The following is a 26,922-nucleotide window of genomic DNA, read 5'->3' on the forward strand; positions in this document are numbered from 1 at the left end:
GTATATCCTCTTTAGGAAATACCCAATCTTGAGGGTGTATGGGAAGGACCCTTCAGTGAGTTAGGCATTAATGATCACGAGGATTGTGTTGAGCACCGGGCCCACCCTTTGTTTAATGATGGAGGCGAGGATGATATTGTCAGAATAGGAGGTAGGCGGCTTGAGGGAGGCAAACGTTTTTAGGTGGTCCGGGCGAAGAGAGAGAATTTAGAGCCATCTAAAGAAGCAGTGTGTGGATAAGGAATCAGAGGAGGGCTAACGATGGAGCTTGGGGTGTTATTGGGATTATCTAACAGGTTTTCATCTATTTTTTCAGAGACAAAGTTGTTGATTCAGTCAAATGTTCCGAGGTTGCAGACACCTCAGTCAAGTGAGGGCTTAGTACAATGCTTTACTACTTCGAAGAGGGTGTTGCTCCTGTTAATGGCTGCGACAAAGGTGGTTGAGTAGTACGCAGCTTTGGCCTTTGTGAATTCTACTGTTTCTGTGGCGAGATTTGAGGTTGGCGAGATCTGCCGCATCAAGGGTGTGTGCCACTGTTTCTACAGGGCTTTAGAAAAACGCTAGAGAAACTATATTTCTCAAAAAGCTGGAAAAGAATCAATACTTTTAAGGATATGATACGACAGGCCCTAATCAGCATACTTGTTACAACAATATACTATAATTGTGTGTGTTGTGTTTGGTTGGACTCTCCCAATTCTTCCTAGACTCAAATATGTTATTGGTTTCTATCAGATGTTCAAGGCAGGCTTTGTACTGATTCTCGTTAATGCATGGGCACTTTTAGCAGCAAGAGATTGGTTTATGACATGAGTGCTGGAGGTCGTAAAGTGAGCCGACTAGCCTCCAAGTGCACTCTCAGAAATCCACCACTCCTCATCGAGAGTGTACAAGGCCACTCCAGGCAGTTAATGTATGGTAGGAGCCTACAACAAGAAAGCCCTAGACAAATGGAGAGACAGAGAGATTGAGGACAAGTGCAACAGTGAGGAGAGAATGTAGCTAGAAACAGGTGTATGCGCAGGTATCAAACATATTTTCCCCGTGGAAAAAAGAAGGGAGAGACAAGCGAAGTAGAGGCAAAAAACCGAAAGGCATTGGAGAACAAAACACCATATGAAATACAAACACATTAGAGTAAACGTGCTTCACACTGGCATGACCTGCACATCGCTCTGGTGCAAATCCAACAAGTCCACTGTCCCTAACAATCTCGTTCCAATATTCCAACCAGAGGAGCAGAAACATCTATTTCAAACATCACCTTTTGGGCGATGTTTCGACATTTTCCAGTTTCCTAAAAATGTTTTTCAAATACCGTGCCACACATTCAACAAATGGAATGAACTTCTGCAGTCCCACATTCAAGTGTCTCTCTCAATACAGCTGAATACAAGCCCTGCTTTACGAGTCCAGGGAAGGGCTTCAAGTGGGCCGGGTCTAGCCTCATAAATCTGCAACAATTGCTCCAGAGACTGGGCTCCTCCGAGTATGCAGTGTGAGGAAGACCTCTCGTATGGCAAAACCGAAAACATACTCTGAAGTGTGGCACGCACATGTCCACTGCCTCGCCCACTACCTTGAGGTCTCCCAGCCCTGCATCTCTTGGCATACGTGCCTCCACTGGCACAGGTGATCTCTAAAGTCGAAAGATCAGCTGTTTCTCGTCAGTACTTGGAAAGCTGTGCTCCTAATTGTTCGTCAGACCCAGCTGAAGATGTGTGGGTGCCCACTGCAACATGATGTTGCCCCCTCCCCCCAAGCTTAGGGCGAAAACAGTCTGAGGCACCCGCGGGTTGCATACATTACAATGTTAATCGTCTGCTTATGATATCATAAGTCATTTACAACACACCTCTACACGTGTGTTTCTAGGTGCGACAAGACAAGGGAGGGTACAGAGACAAGACAAACGTTCTTACTAGGCCTTGTGTCATTCAGATCGTGCAAGTGGAGGAACACAAAGTGCAGGGGAAGGGATTTGTGGGCTTTGCATTTCAAACAAAGACACAGGTTGTTTCTTTACCAGCAGACCATTTAAAATTGGTGATTAATGTTGTATTTTCCAGGCACAACAATGAGTGGCTATTGGGACTGACTGTTAGTGGGATATTCTTTAATAATTGTAAATGCTGTGTGAGAAGAAATGTTAGAGGTGCAAAACAAACTTGTGTTTTGTAAAAAATAAGCACCTGACCTTATTGTGCATTTTCTTACACTGTCTTCAGTCTATTCATGGGGAGAACAAAACTAGAATCATACACCTTTTGCTCAACATATTGTGCAACAATTCTATTGTTCGGTTGGTTCCTTATGTGATTTGTTCAAGATCTCTCTCTATAAAACATTCATATGTTATCCCTGGAAAGCCAAACATTTGCAAATTGCCTTAAAGTAGAGACCGGGCTCAAATCCAGACTTCACCACATAACCCGTGTGTGATATCCTATGCAAATGGATTCATCTCATCGTGCCTTAGCTGATAACAATGGGAGTCCCTAAAAATGGTTCAGTTGGCAGTGCATGCTATCTGACAACATTCTCACAAGTTTCTTTATATCATGCAGTAGTACAGTGGGTGGCAGACAGCAAGGTGAGTTTCGGCGCCAGAAAGCAGAGCCTTATCGTTGTGTTATTTAATGCTAAAAACAATATTGTATAAGCGTCTATTAGGAAAGTAAACTAAACTAGCAATTTCGAGGCACATACGAGGGGTCTATTAAAAAAAAATCAGAACCGGCGCCTAGGAACTGTGAAATAATTAACCCAGAAATAAAGCAATTTGCACGGCAAATTAGCTCCAGAGCTGAGCAAGCCGCAAGACGATCTGTGCTTATCTGGGATTCTTTCAGGCACATTTAACGCCGAGCCCTGCCAACGGTGCCCGTCAAGGCGTGCAATCCTACCTCGCCGCCGAGAGCTTGCGCGCCTTCCACAGGAGGGTGGGGCTGATGGAGGCTGCCGCTGCTGCACTTCTCTTCACTATCTTGTAGCGGGTTTTTATCACTTTCGTTGAGGCCGGGCTTCGGAAGGTGCAGGGGCTGCAGCCTGGAACAGAAATAGACAAAGATGAACGAGTTACATTCTCACACGAGGTCATAGGTTAGTTAATTTGGATAACTGTAAATAGCGCGACAACTGTATCTCACTCATATATGTGTGTATATATATATATATATATATTAGTGAAACAAACAGTTTGTTAATACAGAGTTACCTATGAAATTTGGCAGGTGTGGGAAGTGACTACGTTCTTAAATTGTCCCCACCGTACAAGTAACCTATGATGTAATTTTTGATGTCACTAATCATCCAGGCTGTGATCTCATGTTTTTGCTCATGGGGTAATCACTTCCACCACTGGCCTAATTTCGTGGGTTTTGTTGCAATTAATCAGATCATCTCAACTCTGTCTTACCTAAAGCTTTTTCAATGAATTTCAAGGGTTGCTTATGCTATATCTTCTCCAGGACTCACTGTCCATGTTCCACCAATTATTAAAAAAGACCTAGGCCTAATGTTCATGACCTTTGGCATTGGTCAGTGTGCCTGGCCTATGGCCCATACCCCCCCTGCCTGGTAACTAACCAGATCCCACCGGCATGGCCAGTGGCCAGACCAATTAGGCAAAATGCTGTTCGACTGGCCATGACCCCCTTCCTAGTAACAAACCAGATGCCACCAAGAAACAGTGGCCATGGCTTCATCCCTGCTCTATGTCTCTTTGGCACCAATTAGGCCAAATGTCTGGCTGAAGCCCATATACCGCTCACTAGCAAATGATCAGATCCAACAGACAACGGGCACTATCCCTGTCACACCAGCACAACTAAAAGTGCACGGTCTACTTACCATTGCCCATGGCCACTCTCCACACCCCTTTCAGTTTCACAGTAATTTCCCCCAAAAGTGCCCATGGAAACATACTGCAGTCACTTCGATCCCACCTTCTATTACCGCAGTAATCATTACCAGTAATTATTCCCATGGTAATGCATAGTTTCCCAATTGTCATGATAATGAGAAAACGCTTAACAATTTAAAGTCCCTTCACCTGAGGTTGCAAAGCCTTCCTCGAGAAATAGTCCAGGACTGCTACGATGAACTGCAGCTTCTGAGACAGTGTCACCTGGTACTTCTTGAAGTTGAGCGAGAAGCCCAGTTTGTGGAGAGAGTGGTAGGTGCTGCTGAGATGTTCCAGAGCCTGTTGGGAAGAACAAGCTCTGATCAGCCAATCGTTTAGGTAGGGAATTAAGTGAATCCCTCCACTCCTGAGATTTGCTGCCACCACCGAAATCAACTTGGTGAAAACCATCAAGCAGATGTGAGCCCAAAAGGCTGTATTCGAAACTGATAGTGAGAACTGCCAATGGCAAACCTCTGATATTTTCTGCACTTGGATGTATCAGCACATGAAAATAAGCATCCTGCCCCTCGAGACTTTGCAGCCGTCTTAGAAGACTGAAGCTTTCATCAGCTTTTGGTACAGAAAGGTTGGACCCATCAAAGGGCATGTCCAGCAGTCGTGACTGGATATCAGGAGCAAATCCAGATTTGCATAACCATGTAAACCCTAATACTGCACTGGAACCCATACATTGGCCAACACAGTTTGATGCGTCAAGCCCTGAACGAAGGGTCTGGCATGAAGCTTCCTTGCCATCAGTGATGGTGTTATTAAAACCATCCCTCAACGCTTCTTCAGGTATATTTTCTGCTGCCTGGGAAAAAGCTTTCCTAAGAGTGTATGGGCCTCATTACAACCCTGCCCGTAGGCTTACCGGCACTGTTGTTACCGGACTGGCAGAGTACAAGTTTGCGGGCCGGATGCCCTCCTGCCCGCCAGGTCTGGAACGGTACCCGCTCAGACTTTGACGGTAGCACCGGCACCATTACAAATGCTGCCGGTGCTACCGTCCTCCCCTTTCCCATTGAGTCCTATGGGACTTTAATGGGAATGGGGAGTTACATTTTCCGTTTTTACTGGCACGGCTACCGTCAGAGTTATAATGAGGCCCTATGTGTATTTCAGTAAGGCACATAGCCAGGCTCCCTGCATATAATACCCTCTTGGCTAAAGCATCATATTGGTTGTCAACCCCATCAGGTGAGATGGTTGGACAAGCAGCTAACCTTGAAGTGGAAGTACCATACGCTCTGTAGTAGGATGCCAGGAGAGAGAGTCAGGGTCAATGGATGAGGGTCTATATTTCCTTACCAACTCCTTATTCACAGCAGGAGCGGTGTCTTGGTTTTGACAATTCTCCAATGTGGGGATTTTGAGAGCTAATTGAAAAGGAAGCACATTTTCCTATGGTGGACATTTGTCAATGATGTCTATAAGATCATCTTAAATGAAGTCCTTTGCAAGACACAGACAGCAGATTCAAAGTTCAAACAAAAGTAGTTTATTAACTTAAATGTCAGGATGGTTGAAGGCCTATCTTGCCCTATGCTACGGTGGGATTTCCCTACCTAAAGAAACTAAGGAAAGTCTGAGTCAGTAGGTTCAATTTACAAATCTGTGTCCAAAACCTATACTTGCCCTCCCAGCTAGGGCTAAACAATGTGTAGGGATGACCGCAACAAAATAAATAGTGCAAAGTTCTGAGCTTCTTCGAGCTCCTGGTTTATATTCCAGTTCCCTATTCCCAAGTTCAAGACTGTTCAACAAAGTCTTGTGATTACCTTCACACTAAGACAATACTGTTCAAAAGAAATCTCGGGGTTCCCTTCCCCAAGAAGACAACACAATTCCAAAATGGCCTCAGGATTCTCTTTGCCAAAGGCTTGACACAAATGTACAATTTCTCTAGTTTTCCCTTCCCCAAGACTTTAACTAGTTCAGCTTGTCCACTTGTGCTTCAGTTCAGTCAATATTAAAAAAACAGTTCCAGGTCAACTTTACACTCCTGATTCTTGACAGTTCATAGAGATTGCGTTCTTCTGCTTCACTTAAGCAATTTCTTTCATACACTTGGATTGATGCTCTGTATGTTTCTTTGGCTTTCACAGATAGGGTATCCCCGGTCTGTACACAGTTATCGGACACACGGACCACCCATTACAGGTCATGCAACCGGTAACCCTAGGCTTTCTTGCCCACACAGGGTCTTCTGTACCTACACCTGTGTGCTGTTTCAAATTCATATCTGTTCATAGCTTTGTCAAAAGCGTTCACTTAGTTCGTTATTCAATGATTTGGATCTTTTATTCTGCTACTCACAGTTCATCTTGTCAGTATTATTCCTCACAACCCATTGCTTTATGTTTATTACATCTTGCACAATCTTTAATTCATTCAGCATTTGATTTGGCTATCCAACAGTCTGCAGGAGCGCCCCGATTTGAATGCCCTCTCATTTTCACTCAACGGTTCCTAGCGTCTCTCATCCAGGCAGCTACTGTCTCTGCTTCTGCTCCGCCAACACGTTTTCTTCTGATTGCGAGCCCCGCTCACACTTTGCCTTTTCTCTGTGGGTTGCCCGGCAGCTACGCTCCCTTCCTGCAGATGATGCCGGTTGCTTGCAGCTTTCAGATCTCATCCTAGCCTGCAGCTCCTTCTGCCGACACCCGACTAGTGAGGCTCCCACATCTGTGGCCCGCCCAGGCCTCGGCTCTACAGCTCCTTCGGGATACTTGCCAGCGTCATGGCTTCCCAACAGGACTCTACTCAGCTGAGGAAGTAGCCATGCCCCTGGTCGAATGAGCCCCAAGACCATCAGGAGGATCTTTTCCAGCTAATCTGTAGCATTCAGAAATTCCTAAGATGTTCCACCTAGATAAGGTTTGTTTTGAAAAGCCAGAGCCAACTTATGGTCTGTGTCATCAACAAAAAGTTTATCATCCTGTCTTAACTTAGACATCCTGGATATGTAGAAGCTAAGAGCATGCCTCGTGCCAAGCCTGTGTAATCTCTCCTCTTCCTTTCCTGGATGAGGTGGAGGATGAAAAGACGGAAGTATAATTTTCGGAGTTATATGAAAATCAAACACAATTTTTGGTAAAAATGTAGGTTTATCCTTAAGGATAAAGAAAATTGTGCAGTGAGGCTTGCAAGACAAGGCTTGAATTTCAATCACCCTACGGGCTGATGTAAGAGCAACGAAAAGAATGTTTTTGATTTTTAGCAATCTTAAAGGACAGGAATGAATAGGTTTGAAAGGAGCACACATGAGAGTTGAGATCCCAAACCGGAACTTGAGAGGGGATCAGAGGGAACACATTTCCTTCAGAAATTGTATCACTAATGGTATTTTGAAGAAAGATACCTCTTTAGAGGAGCACTTAGAAATAGATAGCAATGCCAGATACCCTTTAATTCTGCCAACCTGGAGCCCCAAATTAGCAGGTGTAATAAGAAAGACAAAACCATGGGTGTGCTGCATGTAACAGTCCACATTCCTATCCCTGCACCAGCTGCAGAACTTGTTCCAATGGCAGCAGTACAGGGATTTCGTTGCTGGCTGTCTGGCCATAAGCAAAATCTCCATTACGTCATCCGGGAGGTCCCAATCCTTTTCCCTCAACCTCTCAGACACCAGTCACAAACACTTGAGGGGTTCCGCAAAGGGCGATGATCTCTTGAAGGACTTCCTGAGCTAGTTCCCACTTGTGGGAAACAGTGCTCTGCCTGCTCCGAGCGTCCGCCGCCGTGTTCTACTCTCCGGCTAGGTGAACTGCTGATAGGGTGATTCCTTCTTGAACTGCCCAGAACAAGAGGTGCATTGCCTCTCTTCACAATGCTAGTGACCCTACACCTCCTCTCTTGAGGTAGTACATGGCCACTGTGTTGTCCATCATTATCAGTACATTCTTTCCTCGTACAGAGGGCAGACAGGCCTTCAGCGCTAGTCTGACTGCCCTCAGCTCCAAAAGGTTGATGTGTAGTTTGGACTCTGATGGAGACCAATGACCGCTGATTGTCAGATCGTTGGCGTGGGCTCCCCACCCCATGAGTGAGGCATCCGTCACTACTGTTATCTCCAGTCATGGTTGCCAAAAAGGTTCTCCCTTCAGAATATTGTCCTTGCAGGCCCACCACACTCTGTGCGACCCTGCTTAGTGCCTGAAATAGGTCTGACATGTTGCCCGAGAACTGAGACCATTGAGTCCCGAGTGCCCATTCAAGGGAGCTCATTCTCAAGGGGGCCTCTGGCACCAGAGAAATGCAGGATACCATGAGGCGAGCAACCTTAAAAAGTCGAAGGCCGGGAGATGCAGGGCACTCTGAAACTTGGAGACCATCTGCAGAATTGTCTTGTGCCCTCACCTCGGGTGGCAAGCTCTTTCCCAAGGATGTATCCAGTACGGCCCGATGAATTGTAGCTTTTGAGATGGTGTAATATGGGACTTCTTGTAATTGAGGGAGAAGCCCAGTCTGTGAAAGGTATGGTTGGTGACGTTGAGATGATCCAGGACTTGTTCGGGAGAACATGCCTGTAAAGACTGCGGGGAAGGGTCTGTACTTCTGCTCTCTTATATGGTAGAGGAGAGGCATAGAGGCCCCCAGCCAAGATTCTCTATTACGGTAGCAATGGACGAGCAATCAAGGCCTAGCTTCTCAGGAGGTGATGCAGCCTGGATCTTAAGTACAGTGTAGTCCCCGAGCTCCCATAAAGGAATGTCTACACACTGTATTAGTTAAAACAGAGTCTTTATATAATTAATATTCAAGGTTATCTACACTTTCACAATAACTCACTTTGTGCTCAGAAAAGCAACAATGGTAAATATAAACAGTTCTAAAGCGGTACCACAATTATTATCAGATCTCATTAAAGTGCATCAACTATACTCTTGGTCAAATGTCACACAGATCACTTAATAAAAGGCAACCAACAATAGACATAGGAGGAAAGCAGTTGGCTAGAACAATTGGCAGAATACTGGCCCCTACCACTAGACACAGTTCTGTGTGGAGATCCCCCGCCCACCTGGGCAACCTGTAAAATAAAGAGAAAACAAGCCCTGTCCATATATTGTTCTTCAAGTCTAATTTCCTTCTATAATGTTTCTACCCCCCAATGTACCTGGTAGAGCAGAGTTCTTCGAAGAGACGTCGATCGATCCTACTTGAGTGACTCCCTCTAAAGCAGGAGCCACGGATCGTCGAGAGGCGTCGAAGAAGGTGAACTTGGCGTTGACGGCGTTGATGAAAAGTTCGAGGGTGCCGAGACCACAGCGTCGGTCCAGGCGATGCTTGTCGACGATGTCCTGCGAGGATGAGGTGTGCGGGGCACCTCAGCGTTGGATAGTTCAAGACCGCAAAGAGTTTCTGAAGAACTGTGGCCTGACAAGGGCATTGATTCGTCAAAGTCTTTGTGGTCTTCGAGTGGCGGGAAACCCACCGGCGGATTCTCCTCAGCGCGACTGCGTCCTCAACTTTCTCTGGCGGGATAAAGCGGTCGATGATGCGGACAAGGGAGTCCTTCGATTCAACAGTCTTAGGCAAGGGAGTGGGCGGCTCCGGTCGTCGGCGGCATGGCGTCAAGTGGTCCCCTCTTCTGGGCAACACAGCTTCGACAGGCCTCCAGAGGTTACGGTGATACTCTGAACCCTAGTCGACGGCAATGGACTTCGATGTCCGGGTGCTTCACTTCGTTCTCATCGGCGCTCCCAGTCTCCGGCCAGCAGCCTTTCGAGGGTCTGACTTCCAGGAAGCTTTGGCCAAGGTTTGCGGTGCTCGATGGTCCCTCGGAGCACGGGAAGAGGGCGCCTAGCCAGGTCCTCTCTCGGATCAGTCCTCGAACTCGACAGCTTTCAGATCGGGTTGAAGCAAATGCAGCAGCAGTTTTTCTTCTTCCAGCTGGGCGTTGAGGATAAGCAGTTCCAGTTACTCTTCAAGTGTTGACTCAGCTTCTGAAAAATTTCCAGTGGTGAGAGGTCCCCAGATATACTATTCTGCTTCTCATTCACACTGCTGGGTCACACTCAGCAGCCAATCATACAGAAGGGCATTCAGGCAGTCAGCCAATCGGGCATACAGTGCATTCAGGCCATACTCCTCCCTATCAGACACTCACAACAAAGAATGTGTATTGGGACAAGTACCCAGCCATTCAACACTACACACTGCATTCATACCAGTTTTGGGCAGGGCTGTCTCAGTCTTTGCCTCTCATACCAGAAACCAGACATCCACAACAAGAAGTGCATATTGGTCACACACGCCATTCACCCAAGTCCCACCCACAGGGTGTACCCACAACATACAGTCACTGGGAAGGCTCCAGCCAGTCTGGCCTGAACTTCCCAACACCACCATATATCCATATATGGAACTTCCAACAACCAGTCAGGGGGAAGGGACAGAGCCAGGGCTTCCCAGGACTTTGGGGAAACAAGGTAACAGGCAATAGAAAGCAAGAGGCCACAGGGGCCATCTTGTTTCCTATCAGGAATCAACTGATTCCAATGGCAGGGCCTGGGTATCCCAAATTGGAGGATACTCAGAGCACCTGTCAAATTCAGCATTGAGCTGCCACCAGCCCATACCCTGCTCTGTGGGCCCCACACAGGTGCCCAAAAACATACATTAAGGGCACAGGGTTGCACCCCCACCCATGGGTGCCATAAGGGTATCCCATGGGTTTGTACACCAAACCAAAAACAGCAAGAGCTGCACTGCCAGGAGTCCCACATGGACTCCTGGGCAGAAAACAATACAGAACACAAATGGAAAAGGACTACAGGACAAGGACAGGGAGGCCCTGTCCCTCCAATGCATTTCCAGCATCACAGTGCCCTGATCAGACAATCGTCCAGGTAGGGGTAGACGTGAATCTCCCCTCCCCTGAGACTCGCTGCCACCACCACCATCAGTTTGGTGAAAACCATTGGGGTGGAGGTCAGCCCGAAAGGCAGAACTCGAAAATGATAATGAGAACCGTCAACAGCGAACCTCAGATATTTCCTGTGCTTGAGATGGCTTGGCACATGGAAATAAGCATCCTGAAGGTCCAATGACACCATCCAATCCTAGAGTTGGAGGGCCTGAAGGATCTGAGAAAATGTGACCATCTTGAACTTGTCCTTCCTGAGGAACTTGCTCAAGTATCTCAAGTCTAAGAAGGGTCTCAGTCTGCGGTCGTTCTTGGGTATTAGGAAATATGGAGAGTACCGTCCTTTGTTCCTCTCTGCTACAGGTACTAACTCTATGCCACCTTTCTCTAGCAGGGTCAACATTTCCTGCACAAGGAGCGGATCTGGAACCTTCAGAGAATGGTTCCCTGGTGGATGGTTCTGAGGTCTTTGAATGAAGGACAGGCAGTGACCTTGAGCTATGGTTTCTAAAGCCCAAGCATTCAAAGTAATGTCTCACCATTCTTTCAGATGCTGCGACAGTCTGCCTCCCACTGGGGTTTCATGACTCAAGACCCCAGAGAGGTTTTGAGGCCACTGAAGCAGTGTCTAACTGAGGAGTACTAGCGAAAGGATCTACCGCTCCAAGAAGGTCCACTGTGGTGAAAGGGCTGAGGCTGCCTAATAGGGGAACCTAAAGATTTGGCTGCCGCCTTTGAGGTCTACAGCTTCTCAAGATTTTCGTCAGCCTTGCTGCCAAAAAGGTGAGACCCGCCAAAAGGTGTGTGAAGGAGTCTAGATTGCACATCTGCAAATCTGCAAATTAGGGTGCTTGCCGCTGATTGCTCTGCTGATTCGGTCAGCGAAATCCAGGCCCGATTGAAGAGACTCGCACATGGCTTCTTTGCCGTCCCTAACAATAGCCAAGAAACAGTCTTTCCTCCCCTTCCGGAATATGCTCAGCCGCCATAGAAATACAGTCCCATAAAGTGAATTAAAACTTTGCTAAGGCACATGTGGAGGTGGCTGACTTAAGAGCCATGCTCCCCGCAGAAAACACTTTCCTTGCCCATGCAACTACCCTTTTGTCATCCCTATCCAGTGGGATGGTTGAATAAGCTGCCTGTTTTGAGGTTGCAGTAGCTGCCTGCACCACCAGACTTTCTGGGATAGGGTGTTTTGATAAGTATTTGGGGTCATCACTAGATGGGCAGTATTTTCTTGTCGAGTTCTTGTTTACTGCCGGACTTGACTGCGGCGTCTCCCAATTGGCAGGCACCCTTTTTTGAAGTGCAATGTGGAAAGTTAAAATGGGATACTTTTGCGGACCCTTATCAAGGAGGTCTGTTAGATCATCCTGCTCAAAGGGGAGGGTAGGCCTACTCCATCCAAAGTAATCTACAACCTATATGACGCATCTGCATGTTCATCAGATTCAGGTTTATCAAATTACTACTTTGGTGAAGTGTCAACTCCACTGGCTGTTTGTTAGGGTCTTTTAGCCTGGATTCCTCTGATATAAAGCTATCAGGAACATTTGGTGTACCATACTGTAACCCAAATGGGGCATCATTATCTGATGGCTCAGTGTCCTTATAAATAGAGGTTATTGACTTAAAGTAATCCTTTCTAGGTAAAGGAGTGTTAAGTTTTATCTGGTGTGTCGGAGGATTCAAAAATGTTGAACCCGACACTTGAGGAGTCGATATTTTCAATAAAGACGTTTTCAACTACGATGGCACTGAAGGCTTCAATGGCATTGATGGTGTCAAGGCACCATTGGAGTTGATGGTCTGGCGGGTGTCGATGGAGCAGCTGGCTTTTAATGGCACAGCTGGCGTCGAGGGCGCAGCTGGCTTCGATGATGATGGTGTCGACGACCTCAACTTATTCTTTGAGTTCCGGCTCGAAGGATCCTTCGATAATTTCTCATTGTGTCGAGACCTCGATGGCTCTCAATGTGGATCTGGCCTTCGTCCCGGTCTCGAGGGCATGCAGGATTTGGCTCAAGCACTTTCATTACCGGCTTTAGAAGGTGCGGTAAGAGCATGGCTTGTCAGCGGTTTCTAATTTTCAAAGATTTTCAGCATTTCTAACCTGAATGCTTCCCATTCGGCAGGAGTGGATGCCTTTGTGGGACAGGATATAGCTCTCTCAGGAGATGAGTCAGACGAAGAAGTCAAAGTGGGCGACTTATGTTGCCTTCTCTTCGACTTCCTCGATGACGACGAGGAGTGGTGGGAGCCACTCTTCGACCTGGACCTTTTTTGCCTTCTTCCTTCCTTCGAGGAGAGTCACCTCTCGCATCGTCCGAAGAAGGTTTCTTCGACTGGGATTTCTTGGGGTTTGTACTTACCGCCAATTTCCCCTGTCGCTCCTTCAGAGCTTTTTCGGTCATCGATTGGCATTTCGAGCAGGCCGAGGTCTTGTGCTCCACACCGAGACACCACACGCATATTCGATATGGATCGGTTATCGACATCTTGGAACCACAGTCTTGACACTTTTTACCCAGTCTTCTGGGTAGTCGGTGTCGAGGATTTTGTATTTCGCGAATAGTTCTCGAAGCGTAAGCTTACTCGGAAAAACAAAACTGAAGCCGACGGGCATTGCACGTGCTATATAGACCTCCGATGACATCATCCTCGAGACGGAGGCCCACGAGGGGCATTGAGTCGAATGCCTCGGCGCACACACCCTCTAACGAAAAGAAATTCCGAAGCAGCTGTAGCTGCATATTGAATATCAAAGATGAGGAATATGTGGGAGGACACAATCCATTCAAAATAATTGGCACATAGGTTCAATATCCTCAAACCCCTCCATGGAAAGGGAGTGCCTGACCTAAAGCTACGTCCCAATGAAAGCAAATCTATAGGCTCTGAAAAGAAATCAAGGTTTTTTCTCATTTAGAGAGACCCAGATCAAAGGCGGGGTACTAAGTAGTCCATGGGGGGCGGGAGGCTTCCTGACTAGCTAGTTGTCTATGTAAAAGTACATATGGATCCTCTCAGGCTGGAGACGGCAGCCGCGACACCCCTCATCCTGGTAAAGGCCCTGAGGGCAGAATTCAGGCCAAGGGAAAGGACCCAGTACTGTAACTGCCTGTAACCCCGAAGGAAATGTAGGAAGCTGCAAAGACAAGTACAAATGCAGATACAGATCCTTCACATCCAGCACACAGGTCCAAGCCCCCCCAGGGAAAGGGCAGAGCAAATCTGTATAGAGATTTGACCTCTCCAGTGGGAGGGAGACATTCTACAATTCAAGTTCCTAAATGGTGTGAAGGTCAACCTGATTAAGTTTCTGCACTATGAATAGCAAAGTGCAAAGCAGAGACGTTCCTCCCACAGAGAGGAACTTCCTCCACCACTCATCTCCTGGGGCTTGATCATTTCCTGAGTGAGAGCAGCTGGTTCAATCTGTGTAAAAGGAGTGCATGAAGGGAGGAGGAAGGAGAGGCAGACGGTATTCCAGACTGGAAAGAGACAGAATTCAGGGGTCTGAAAAGATGTCTCTTCAGACCTCTCTGTGAATACAAAGTATGCCTCCCATTAGAGAAACGAGGGTCCGAACCACCAAATTATTTTCTTTTACTTCTACTCAGAAGAGAAGTCGAATCCTGAGGGAACCTTTTGGGTATGGCGTGCTGCTGCATTTTTTGTTTGATGGTTGTGGACCTATGCTGTTGCCTTGGAAGCTGGTCCTGATACCCTCTGAAGTTCCAGAAGGATAGGACACAAAGTCCTATGCTGACTAAAAACTGGACTTCAAAGGACACTTAGTGAGAGGGACTAGAGATTTGCCTTTTTAGGTTAACTCCTTAACCACTGAGGAATGAAATAAAAGGAACCCCAAGGGGAGGTTAATGATTTCTTTTTTCTTGAACGCAGGATTACATTTTGTGGCTTTCCTGCAGGCTGATGTTACATATCAACAACAATAAGCATATCCTGTTTAGGTGGATCAATACATTGCACATCCTGCCTTACCTCTTTCACCTCAGTGATCCCAGACATGAATGTTTCCCATTTATCCAGATGCAACAACTTCTTGAACACAGCCAGCTCTATTCAGAGCTTCTGATTCCCTGCAGCTAGTAAGGTTTAGGAGTTTGCCTGGTAAAGCTGAAGGGAAGAATTCTGATAGTTTTTTTACCTAAACCATTAAGTATCTTCTCCTCTCTGCCTGAGCTGAGGAAGAGCCTTCTGAGAGCTGCCCTATAATATAGAGTAGCCACCACTACAACCAAGGAGTGGGGAAAAAGGGTGGGAGGCTAGGAACACCCACTCAGAAAGGGAAGGGCTTTTGGGAACATCCACCCTCCTGCTCCTACTGGGGTTGCATGAGGCTTCTGCCAGGTCTAATAGGACTCATCCAGGATGTCCTTTAGTAGTCCCTGGGTGCACATTTCATCTTACCACTAGAACTGAGCGGGAGGGCCCAGTTTCAACATATGCAGATTGCGAAGTGGAACCCATACCAAATTCCATTAACTCTGCTATGCAGACATGAAACCCATTCACCAAGGAGAGCACTTCCTTCTTTAGAATCATCTTGAGGATCTTGCATAAGTACAGGTCCTCTGAAGGTTCCCCCAGGAGGAAGTGAGCTAAAAAAGGTGGGAGACAGTGGAGGCAGTGAAGGCCCAAAAACCATGGAAGTAACCACCCTCTTGCGTGCAAGGGGGCACCCGAGAGAAGTTGCATAGTGGTCTGCAGAGGCACATGAGGAATGAAAATAGAGTAGGGAGGAGCACCAGGCAGCTACTATGAGGGTTATGGGCTAGGCAGTAAAGCCAAATTGATCGGAGAGTCACAATGGCTGAGGAGTTCAAGAAATGGAATCCTAGATCAGGGTGTTAAAGTAGCTCTTTATAAAAGAGGAATCATTAGGGTCTAAAACGTCATGACAAAGCCACCTTCAAAAATAGAGTGTGGCATTGGTTTCGCACATGGGGCAGATGGGACGACCTGCCAATAAGGGGTTCGGTCTTCAGTGAGCCACTGATCAGAATATTGTAGTGCGAAAAGAGGAAGTTGGCAAGTAGAGACATGCTGATAAATTAACATGAAAGGATAGTCTTGAGACAAAACTAGAGAGAGTAACAAGTTAAAGCTCCTCACTGTAGTGTACTCCTAGTCCATAATCCCCTTTTCTCCATTCTATTGTGATGTCATCCCTCTGGGGATGGGACTGAAGCACTTTGTGCATGCATCATGCTTAGGGTGCATACGTGGGCACACCCACATGCTCTGCTCCTCCCCTCAAGACAGTGCTTGGCTCTTAACTACCAGTCCCTTTGTCACATAAATTAACTATCATAGTGGGACACTTTATCGGGAAAGGATTGAGGGGCTTCTGGAGAAAAAGGGACTAAAGACTAAAAGTAAAGTAGTCACTATGGTGAGTAACTTTAACTTAATCATATGTCCCCTCCCTCCGTACTTTTGGAGACAACCAATAAATACGCGGAAGGGAGGAGAAAATAACGTGAAGAAAAGCTACAGCAGCCTTTCAGATGATCTGATCAGCCTGGTTTGATTGAGATAGAACTTTAAAGCTCTGGCAACATCTAGGTTGTGAAGCTCCCTTCCGGAAATCCCATGAAGTATCCGGAAAGAACTCTGGGAGTCATATCTCCTGATTTAAATGAAACTCTGTTACCAATGTAAGCAGCAACGACGGTTGCATGGTCTGGATCTGGCATGCGAGGATTCCAGAGGTGGCTGCTTGAACACCATTCTTGGTACCTTCACGTCAAGAGGTTGGCCACAGTGCTTAGGCGGTCCGGGAGGGGGTGCTCTATATCCGTTGTACAAGGCGTGTAGTCATGGTGGGATACAGAAACTGACACATGGGCAAGGCTAGGGCACTGACCCTTAGGGAAACGCACACTGTTGAGATCAGAGGGTCCTAAAGCCTCCTTAACGCCATGGGTGGTATGCTAGGAGGAGAAACCAACCAACGATGTCTGTTATGACTACTTGGCAGAGCCAGCAGTAAAATGCTAATACAGCACATTGGAAGGGGGGTAAGAGCGCAGGACGCGGAGTCCCAGGGAGATTCTGTATGTTCAGAAAGCAGCTCACGTGACTGATGAGTTTTAACACTCACCTGGGCAGGCCAGGCCAAGGAGAGTATCACCCTTGCAGGCAGCTTGCATGAAGAGAAAAAACGGCTCAACTCTGATGAAGTCCTGGAATTGTTAGCAGACTAGTCCATGGAAAAGGTCTGTAGAGGAGGAGCCAAGTACCCCCACTCCACCTCCCCCACCTACATTATCTGAGAAGTATGAACCAAAGTATGTGACATATACTACACCAATCAGAAGGAAAGAAGAAGAGCAACGACTGTGTGCAGTACCCATAAGAATGCCTGTACCTAAGAGAATATGAGAAGTAAAGTATCCATTAAGGAAACCATACCTACATCCAAAATAATATGATGGCCATTTGAATGCGATTGCTGATGAAATAAAGAAACTGAATGACCAGGATGAATGGTGACGTCATACTGAACTGAATCGAGTCCATTTATAGAAGATAATCAGACCTGAGAGTCAGACGATTCATGAAGAATGAAGAAGTATTAAGGATAAAGTGACATTTTGAGATCAAGATAAAGAGATTCATGCCAAAAGCATGATGAAGATACTTAGTTGGTTAAACGTGTACAGATGCATGAAACGCAAGCAGCAAAGCAATCCTGAAGCTAGCCAAATGCTTACAGTAAATAGATTGCGGCAAGCCCCAACATATACATATATATACCTCATAGATACATATGGATTGAATAAAGAATGAAGGTTACACTACATATATATAGCAGGCTTGAACAAACGAGGAAGGCCTCAAATTCAGTGTCAAAGTTACAAAAGCAATTGAATTAAACAGAATATATTTCAGCTAAGGAGGTGGATGAGCCAAAGGTCTTATCAGAACACAAATTGGCTGATATTAGATACAATTAGAGTGAAAGAACAGAAGCTCCTGTTCAAGAAGGTCAAGTGAAAACAACAGAAGTCAGAGGACTGTTGGGGAATAAAATCGAATACAAAAAAGGCTCAATTCATGGTGTCTAGTCACCTGATGGAAGAGAGTTGGACGCATGAGGAGATCACACCTACGCACGGAAGCCAGACAGTACCCATACTCCTTAAAAAATCCCAGAGAACAGGACAGACTCAAGGCCACCTTCAAACACTAATTGTCACTGAAACACTGAGGTGATGAAGGAAATTTTAATTGGTGGGAAGCTGGTAGCAAGACAAGCTCACCCGCACCCGGTTATTCAGTCTGCATGCTGCTCACGTAGGTGGAAAGCTATTGACGGGGGTTAGAAGACAACCAATTGTAGAGGACCACGTAGTTGGGGTCCTATAGTTTGTGTAGCCAATGGGACGTCATACATTTAGTGACGTTCATAGTGGCCATCTTGAAGGGAGGGCTTAGTTGCCCCACCTGTTGTTGAATATCCAATTATTTCTCTCTGTTACTCTATACAGATGTTACACCTATACTTAGTAGTTCACTTAGATCCAATCCTGCTTCCCGATAGGTTTTAAAGGTTTGCTACGTAGGATGAGGTTGGTAATGACTCAGGTCTACACGTCAGTAGTGACACATGGTCTATAAAAATACTGCTTTTTCTTAAATGAGTTGAGAGTTGAACATCGAACGATTGCTGATGTTCGTTGTACTCCCCGTTTTACTTACTTACATTAAAACAGACAAACTTTTTGCCAAGCTATTTGTGTCATCTGAATATTGATGTTTGATTAAAATCTGCATCCCCATCATCTCAAGGGTATTGCTACTCATCTTAAAGGGCTGGAAATTCTCCAGTTCAGGTCCTCTTAACAAGATAGTTTAGTAGAAAGCATGCCCAATGAAAAATCGTTACACAGAGCAGCCACTCATGATCTGGGCCCAAACACTGCAGGCAGAGAAGAGTACAAACCACTAGAAAAATTAAAGAAAGAATAATAGAACACAAATCCAATATCAGGAATAAGAAACAAAAATCACCCGTGGCAAGACACTACTCAACTATGACACATAAAATCGGCAAATTGAGATATGTCGTTTTGTAAGTAGTAAGAACACCCACTAGAGAGGGGAATCCAAGTATACTACTGGGTAAAAGTGAAATGTATTGGATCCATAGATTGGATGCCATGGATCCTAATGGTCTTAACAAAGAATTTTGTCTTGTGCCGTTGCTATTAACTGATTTTTGACTCATGTGAATTAACCATATCTGACCACAATGTGACCTTAATTCATGAAACTGACATAATGTAGAGGCATGTTATTATGTCCAGTGATTGTACTATTGTATCCATATTATTATTGTATCAATACTGTACTTAGATGTGGAAATAATCTCCTAGATACATGATGATGTAAGCGGGATCTCGATGTAACATTGTCTTGGACATGCCCCACTTTATCATCTGGGTGATTGTTTAACTTGGAACACCACTCTTCATTTCACTATATCCCATTCTAGAGAGATTTGATAAACTGTTCACCACACTGATTTCAAACAAACAACTGCAGTGATGTTGTAGAACCTATTTATGAACCATAGATGTATTTACATACTTTATCTAATATTCATCATTTATTATCATCACAGTGACGCAATGACGCCCTGCTGTCATGCTCGTTTCACATAACATTTAGGGGACATTTTGGAAGCATATATGTTTGAAGACGCACATTACGTTTGTTTACTAATAGCACACCGACGCAATCATGCTCTGACGTCAGACGCCTGTGACACCACATTAAGCAGCCATTTTGGAACATACCTGCTTTGGGAAACGACACGATCGAGACCACGGCAAGTAAGATTCTATGCTACTACACGTTCAGTGACAAGACACAGTCCAACTACCTCACATTTAATCTTGCAGATACGCCATCACTAGTAGAGGGGTACCCGTTGAGTCCAAGTTCTCACCGTGATATTGATCGTATATCTAAACATAAAGACAGCTACATTTGACACTCACAGCTACAGAGAGTTGGTCTTCAATAAGAGACCAGGTAATTATCTGTTTTTCTATCGAAATTGCATGACTACAGAGCGGTGCAAGCCTTTTACTTACAGATACTTTGACAATTCCTATTAGGTTTCAGTTTGAACTCTTGGATAATTTTACCATTTAGATGCAGAACGGACCCTACTTTCTCCTCACATAGATTTGTCCATTTCAACCAGGTGATTAAAGGGAACCATCCTCCACAATGAGTGTGCTTCTTTGATATTGTTTAAACATGACATGTATATCAGAAAAGATTTATTGATTCACATTTTTGAACTCACTGCTTAGATATCAAACAGAAAGTGAAGAAATATTGATCACAAGAGATAATTGCTCGTGAGAAAGGGCTTAGCCCGAAACGTGCCGAGCTCTGAATTTTATATTTTTTGTTGGTTACTTGTTGTCGATAAAATAAATACATAAATGCAATATTGAAAATTGACTGTCTTGAGAATTGAAATGTATTGATAATCACCCCATGATAGAATTCCCCAGAATATGGGATACTGTAGATTCAGAATGTATCTTTGACTGTTACCAGTACAAACGGTGTGCAGGGAACGGGAGTATCCATTGCCTAGGGACACTAATTCTGCCCAAACACTGCAGGCACAGATGAAGAGGGCTTGCTGCGGAATATAACCCCACGGGCAGTCCTTTAATCACACATCACCTAGATTGAAAGGGCTGCCTGCTGGGGGTTAGCTTCAGTCCCCAAAAAACAGAAGGAGAGCTGGGGTCCCTTGCCTCTCCTTTTGTTTCTTTGAGTGAGGAGCCAACTCCCAGCAGGCAGCCCTTTCACTCAAGAGGCTGCATGGTTAAACTGCTGCCTGCAGGGGTCTGTGCTTCTGATTAGAAAAAAAGGTTAGGCACCTGCTGAAATCTCCCCTTTTTTCTAATGAAATGTGCCGACATCTGCAGGCAGCCCTTTAACAAAGCAGCTCTCTGGCTAAACAAGCTGCCTGAGGGGATCAGCGTGTCTTTGGCTAGTGGGAGTGGTACCCCGGCAGCCCTTTTTGGGGACTGCCGAGGTTCTGCCCTAGCCCACATAAATCCCTGCCTGTAGCATGTAGTGCCCAGGAAACCTCTGTAACAAACTGAGTCTTCATGCGAGTACTGCGACTAGGCAAGACAGAAAAAGAGGGTTCTAATAAAGTATAGTGGGAGTTTAATCATGCCCATATAGGCTAAACTTAAGCTTCAATCTTTTCTAGTCCATTTTCGCTCAGGCTTCCATTACTCTGCCCCCATGCCCACAGCTGGCATATAGGGCTGGGCTATCAGAAAGCTAGGCCAGGGTCATATCCGCTTACTAATGCCGCTAAAAAGTGTGCCTGAATCGCAGCACCCCAACATACATATCATTGCAAAAGTAGCAAAACTGATCCTATGACCACCAAATAAGCCCTTTCTGCACGATCATATGTGGCCCAGTGAAGGAACCTGCTGTTCGCAATTACTTTTTTGAACACTTTGCAGCATTTATGAAGTCCACTTTTTACTCATCGCCTAGAAGCCATTCTACTGAATCTTTCATGAAATCGAAGGCTGCAGTAGTTCCAGTTAACTTATTTCTCGCTCCTTGACAGGCAGCAATTGTTTTTCCCTGCTTTAAGCACCAGATTTAATTGCTTAGCTTTTATGACATAAAGAGCGATAACTACACAGATAATTTAAGCTGACATTACATGCTGAGCCCAAACCTGGTTTTAACTGATTTTAAGGACCAACTCTCATTTCTCTCGAAGACCATGCAATAAAAACAGTGGCATTGTGGGAGGAAGGAAAGGAAAATGGTCTGCTTTATTTATTAAACTGATAGGTGAGAAGAGGTGGTGAGCCAAAGGACACTAGTTACGTTTTCCTACAGCACTGTGTCTCTCCTTGTGGGGGCTCACAATTTAAGACAAAGGGCCTGATTCACAGAAGCATTTTATAATGGTGCAATCCTATTGGAAAACGCTCTGTGAATTAGGCCCAAAGTATCTATGGCAACATGAGCCCCACAAGCTGCTCTAGGGAGGAAAACGATGCAGGGAAGCCATTACTCTGCTATAGGAAGAAGAATAGTAGAAGGCAGGGGGTTGCTATAGAATGAAAATATATGTACATTAATATGGCATTAACACAACTGTGAGGAGCCAGGAATTAGACTAGGACACAAGGGGTACATGGTTTTGGTCAAAGACTTTTATTAAAATAATAAGTAGTGGGGAAATGCCTCTCTGTCCCAACCTTAACGTAAACCAAAACTATGGGTCTGTCAAGGTTAAAATGTCCAAAGCAAAACTGTCCTGTGTCCAAAGTACTATTCTGATCCTCACACTCTAACAAAACAGGTCTTGAGAGGTCTATAAAGGTTCAAAAGGAAAATGTGTAACTTCAAAACAAATGTTCCAGAATGATAGAGTTCCTTATTCCAGAGGGTGACTCCTTTCCCCTGGATTTCTCTTCCCTCTGTAGTATATTCGAAGATGTCAGTTCTTTGAATTTCCCTTGATTTACAAAACAATTTGAATCTTTGCCCTTGTCTTGTTAGGATACCTGGTGTACTCTACTGCCAGGTTTTCACTCCTCTTCTCTTTGGTTTCAGCCAGCCTTTTGCTAGTCCTGATATATCCATCTCAGGACCCTTTTAGGTGATGTACTTCTTATACACTCGTTTGTCCTTGCCTGGTATGCTTCTCCACCAGGGCTTTCTCACATGAACCCTCTTGTACTTGCTTGCTATACTCTTCTGCCAGGACTTTCTTAAATGACACACTTGTAACTTTGTCCTTGCCTGGTATGTTTGCCTACCAGGACCTCCTTAAGTGATCACACTTGCACTTGCCTGGTATACTCTCCTGCCAGGTCTTTCGTAAACGCACTTCCAACTGCCTCGTATACTCTCCGGCCAAGGCTTTCTTAAACAAACTTGCAACTTTACTTTGCCTGGTATACTTGTCTCGGGAGGATAGCTCAGGGGCAACACGCTCGTCTTCGAAGCAAGATGACACAGAGCATCACAGGTTCGATCCCCGGGTCCACGCGTGACCTCTGGGTATTAAGCGCGTTATAAATATCCAATTATAATTACTCTCCTTCCAGGGTTTTTCTCCTATGGGCCCTGCACACACTTTCAAATGTGATATCTGAATTTGCTTTATCTAAGACTGTCTGCCTGGTACACTATCCTGTCAGAGCGTTCCTTAAATGTGTATTGCATACACTTACAGATTAGAAAATCTCTTCCTGTTCTTCTATTTTCCCATCCAACAAACGTCCACAGGCGTTTTCTTTTTCTGCACTTTATTTGCTTCTTCAAAGTTTATTTATATGTGGCACGATTGCTGATATGCCCCGGTGTCACTGTTTCCCGTTTGGGGACTCACTGGCTCTTGCTGACATATTTCTTTCTTCCTGTGGCAAGCCAGTGGCGGTCGTTCAACGTCTCTCCCCGTTTCGCCACCTTCGTTCCTCGGCTTTGCTGCCTCTTGCGGTTCCTGCTAGGCTCTTCTGCTTCGTGTCTGGCTTCCCTGAGGTAAATGCTGCCGCTTAAGACCTGCGAACGCCCAGGAGCCCTGTGCTGGCTTCTGACATTCCGGCAGCATGTTCTTTCTCGCCTACAGGTTTTCTTCTCTGCCTCATTGAGCTGGATGGTTCCATGGCACTTTCTGAAGCCCCACTGTCTCCCGTTGTGAAACCGAGAGAGGCAGCTTTCTCCATCCAGCAGCGCACCCCAATCAGCCGAGGCTGCTGTTTAAATCTCCCAGCTACACGTATGCACGCACAACAACTAGAGTGCAGCTTGTACGCTTCGTCTTTTCCCTTCTACATTACTCGGGTCATCTTCCTCATCCCAGTATCCTTGTAGTTATGGGAATGGTACTACATTCTTGATGCTTCACATACACGTTCTGGGTACGTGTTCTTTAAGGGCAATTCAGCTCTGAATGACTTGCAGAGTCTATAAAGGTGTTTTCATGAGACTTCCACATAGACCTTGAGAACAGGTCTTCCGTATTCTTTCTGGATGGATGAAGGGAGGTTTAACAACATGCCATGAAGGCATTGGGTATGGATGGAGTTTCCTCAAGAGAGGCAGGGAATACCATGCCTTGTTCGATGGTGCCCTGCTACTCTCCCAGCGGTTGTCTCCTCCCATGCGAACCTACCTCATATAGCTGCCCCCAGGGTCAAGATCAAGTGGGGGCTGCCGTCCTGTGGCCACATGGGGAGAGGTCAATGCCAGGAAGGGAGTGATGACACCATTGGATTTATCACACAACATCAACCTCCATGACCTAGTGAAACAACACACCCTCAAGCCTAAACCTTCTGCACCATGGTACACTCGAACTGAACTTCATCAAAAAATCATCAGAAAACAAGAAAAGAACTGGTGAAAATCCTGCAGCGCATCTGACCTTGCTGTGCTCAAGGAACTCTATGCTACACGCAGATGACTGATCACCACTGCCTCCTACTACCAAAACATCACAGCCAAGACCAACAACTAAAGCAGAGCCCTCTTCAAAGCAATCAAGCACAGCACTGTGTCAAAGGTGTGGCGCAGGGCATGCCAAATGATGGGGGACCCGTCCCCATGCTCACCGCAGATGCCATTGGTTGTATTGACAGGGGCAGACGCTCAGCTGCGACTGATACTCCGGACCCACTGGGAACCGGCTGGGGTGGCAACGATGGGGGATATTTGGCAGGGGGGCTCTAGTGTTACTTTTGAGGGGCTGCGGGAAGAAGCTGGGTTGCACGAAGGCCAGTACATTACGTATCACAGAATGGTACAGAGGATCAAGAGAACATGGCCTGAAACTGTGCTGGAGGAAGAATTGGACGCCACCATAGACGTGATATATGATATAGCTGAGGGGGGTCATGAGATTTCCAGACTGTATGAGATGTTGATGTCTAAAGTGGGGAAGGAGGTCACGCAGTTGAGAATGGACTGGGAAACGGAGGTTGGGGCCCAGATGGGATGTGGGAACGGGTGCAAGGGTATCATAAGAAGGTGTCTAGAAACGCGAGGCTGAAACAGATACAGCGGTACATAACACACAGGGCTTATATGACGCCTTGGAGGATATCGAGGTTCGAGAATGCAGGTCGGCAAGCATGCCCCAAGTGCGACGAAGAGAACGCGGGCATGGTGCATATGTTCTGGTCATGCCCGATCATAGAGAGGTTCTGGAGGGGAGTAAAAGAGAAACTAGAAGGAAGAGGGGTCAAGATAGTAGTGGATACGGTGTGGGCCTGTCTGCTGGGGGGGGGGGATTCCCCAGACCACAGAAACTCAGGCATGTAAGCAAACTAAGGGACCTGGTTTATGTGCTTGCAAAAAGAAGGATTGCCATGGGATGGAAGTCATGCCATGTGCCGAGGATAGAGGTGTGGTGGAAAGACTTGGAAAAACGGGCAGAAGCGGAAACCATGGCATGGCAAGAAGCGTGTAGCAATGGGGGGGGAGGAGGAGAATGAGTCCCTGAGGGCCTGGAAATCACTGATAGCCAGACTGTTTGGGTCAATAGACGACCCAACTGAGAATGTGGAGGAGGAGACTGAACCACAGGGTGTGGAAACGGAAGGTTCAATGCAATAGACTCGTAAGGGGGGTGGGGTAGAGGGAGTATGGTTAGGAATTTAAAAAAGTGTAATGAAACTGTTGGAACATGCACTGTTTGTTTGGTTTTATTGTTTGTTTGTAAAATTTAATAAAAACCTTAAAAAAAACAAAAGCACAGCACTGTGTCAACTCTCTGCCCAACCCACCCATACCAGACGCATCAATAAATCTACAGCAATCAACTCTTTCTTCGTCAACAAGATCAGCCTGTTTCGCCCACACACATACATCAATGCCACAGCTAACAGCACACTATGCATCCCACCTTGCAAATCCACAACTACCTGGAAAACTTTCAAGACACTAACTATGGAACACCTCAATGCCACCCTAGCATCGCTTAAAGCCACATCCGTTTGCGGGACGACATCCTCCGTGCCTTGTACTCAAGACCCAACCGACTGAAGCACTTCTTCCTTACCTGACATTCATCAATAGCTCCCTAACTCAAGCCACCTTCCTCTCAACCCTCAAGACCGGACAAATCCTCCCACTTCTCAAGAAATCAACATTGGACCTGGACAACCTCAGCAAATACAGACCCATCTCCTATCTTCCTTTCCTAGGTAACACATCTAAGAAATCAAAACCTATAACCGCCTTCTGTCCAACCAATCTGGCTTCAGACCGATATGCTGGACAAAAATGGTGATTGACGATGCCCTTAAATTCTTCCTTTATAGCCATCCTTGCCTTCTAGTTCTCCATGACCTCTCAGCAGCATTTGACACAGAAGACCACCAGACACTCACCGACAATATACATTGTTGCATAGGGATAAGCAAGATTGTCCTCACTTGGTTCAAATCCTACTTTGCAAAATCTACAACAGTTTGTAAAAATGGATTCTGCTAGATCACCAATTTAACCAATCGCCTTTGTAGTCCCGGAAGAATCCATCCTATCCCCTGCAATCTTCACTCTTTAAATGGAACCACTCATAATCCACCTCGCTCCACACAGCATCCACAAGTATTCAGATGATACGCAGATATACCTCACAATATCCTCCATTGAAGACATCCACAGGGTCATGGCCTGCCTCACAATGATACTGTCCTGGATGCCCAGTGTTTACTTAAAGCTCGACCCCTCCAAGACTCAATTCCTACTTCTGACCAACAATAGAGTGCACCCTGACATCCACACCTGGCTCCCTGCTATGAACCTCAAGGGCTTCACATCACATCTGGTAACCTGTGCCATGTCCCTTGGGTTCAACATTGACAGACACCTCACCTTCAAACAGCAAATAGCAAGGAAGACACAAACAGCTTGGTACCATCTTTCTCTCCTGTGAAAAATAAAGCCATTAATCGCAGAAAACAACTTCAGATCTGCTGTCCAGGCCTCAGTCCTCTATCACATAGACAGAGGCATTGCAATTTTGGAAGGCCTTTCGGCGACTAGCCTGGCATCTCAGATGTGTTCTGCATGC

General features: G+C 45.9%; 1 protein-coding gene across 2 annotated transcripts in view; it reads right to left on the bottom strand.

Annotated features, from left to right (window-relative positions):
• ZC3H3 (zinc finger CCCH-type containing 3) overlaps positions 1-26,922 on the bottom strand; it is a 2,515,563-nt gene that overhangs the window by 1,698,713 nt on the left and 789,928 nt on the right. For both annotated transcript variants that reach the window (XM_069621754.1, XM_069621755.1), the window contains exon 4: positions 2,910-3,051. In XM_069621754.1, the coding sequence (XP_069477855.1) occupies positions 2,910-3,051 (142 nt within the window). The remainder of the gene's footprint in view (positions 1-2,909; positions 3,052-26,922) is intronic.

The sequence above is a fragment of the Ambystoma mexicanum genome, chromosome 5q, assembly GCF_040938575.1.
Source record: "Ambystoma mexicanum isolate Mex_15411 chromosome 5q, UKY_AmexF1_1, whole genome shotgun sequence".
Lineage (NCBI taxonomy): Eukaryota > Metazoa > Chordata > Amphibia > Caudata > Ambystomatidae > Ambystoma > Ambystoma mexicanum.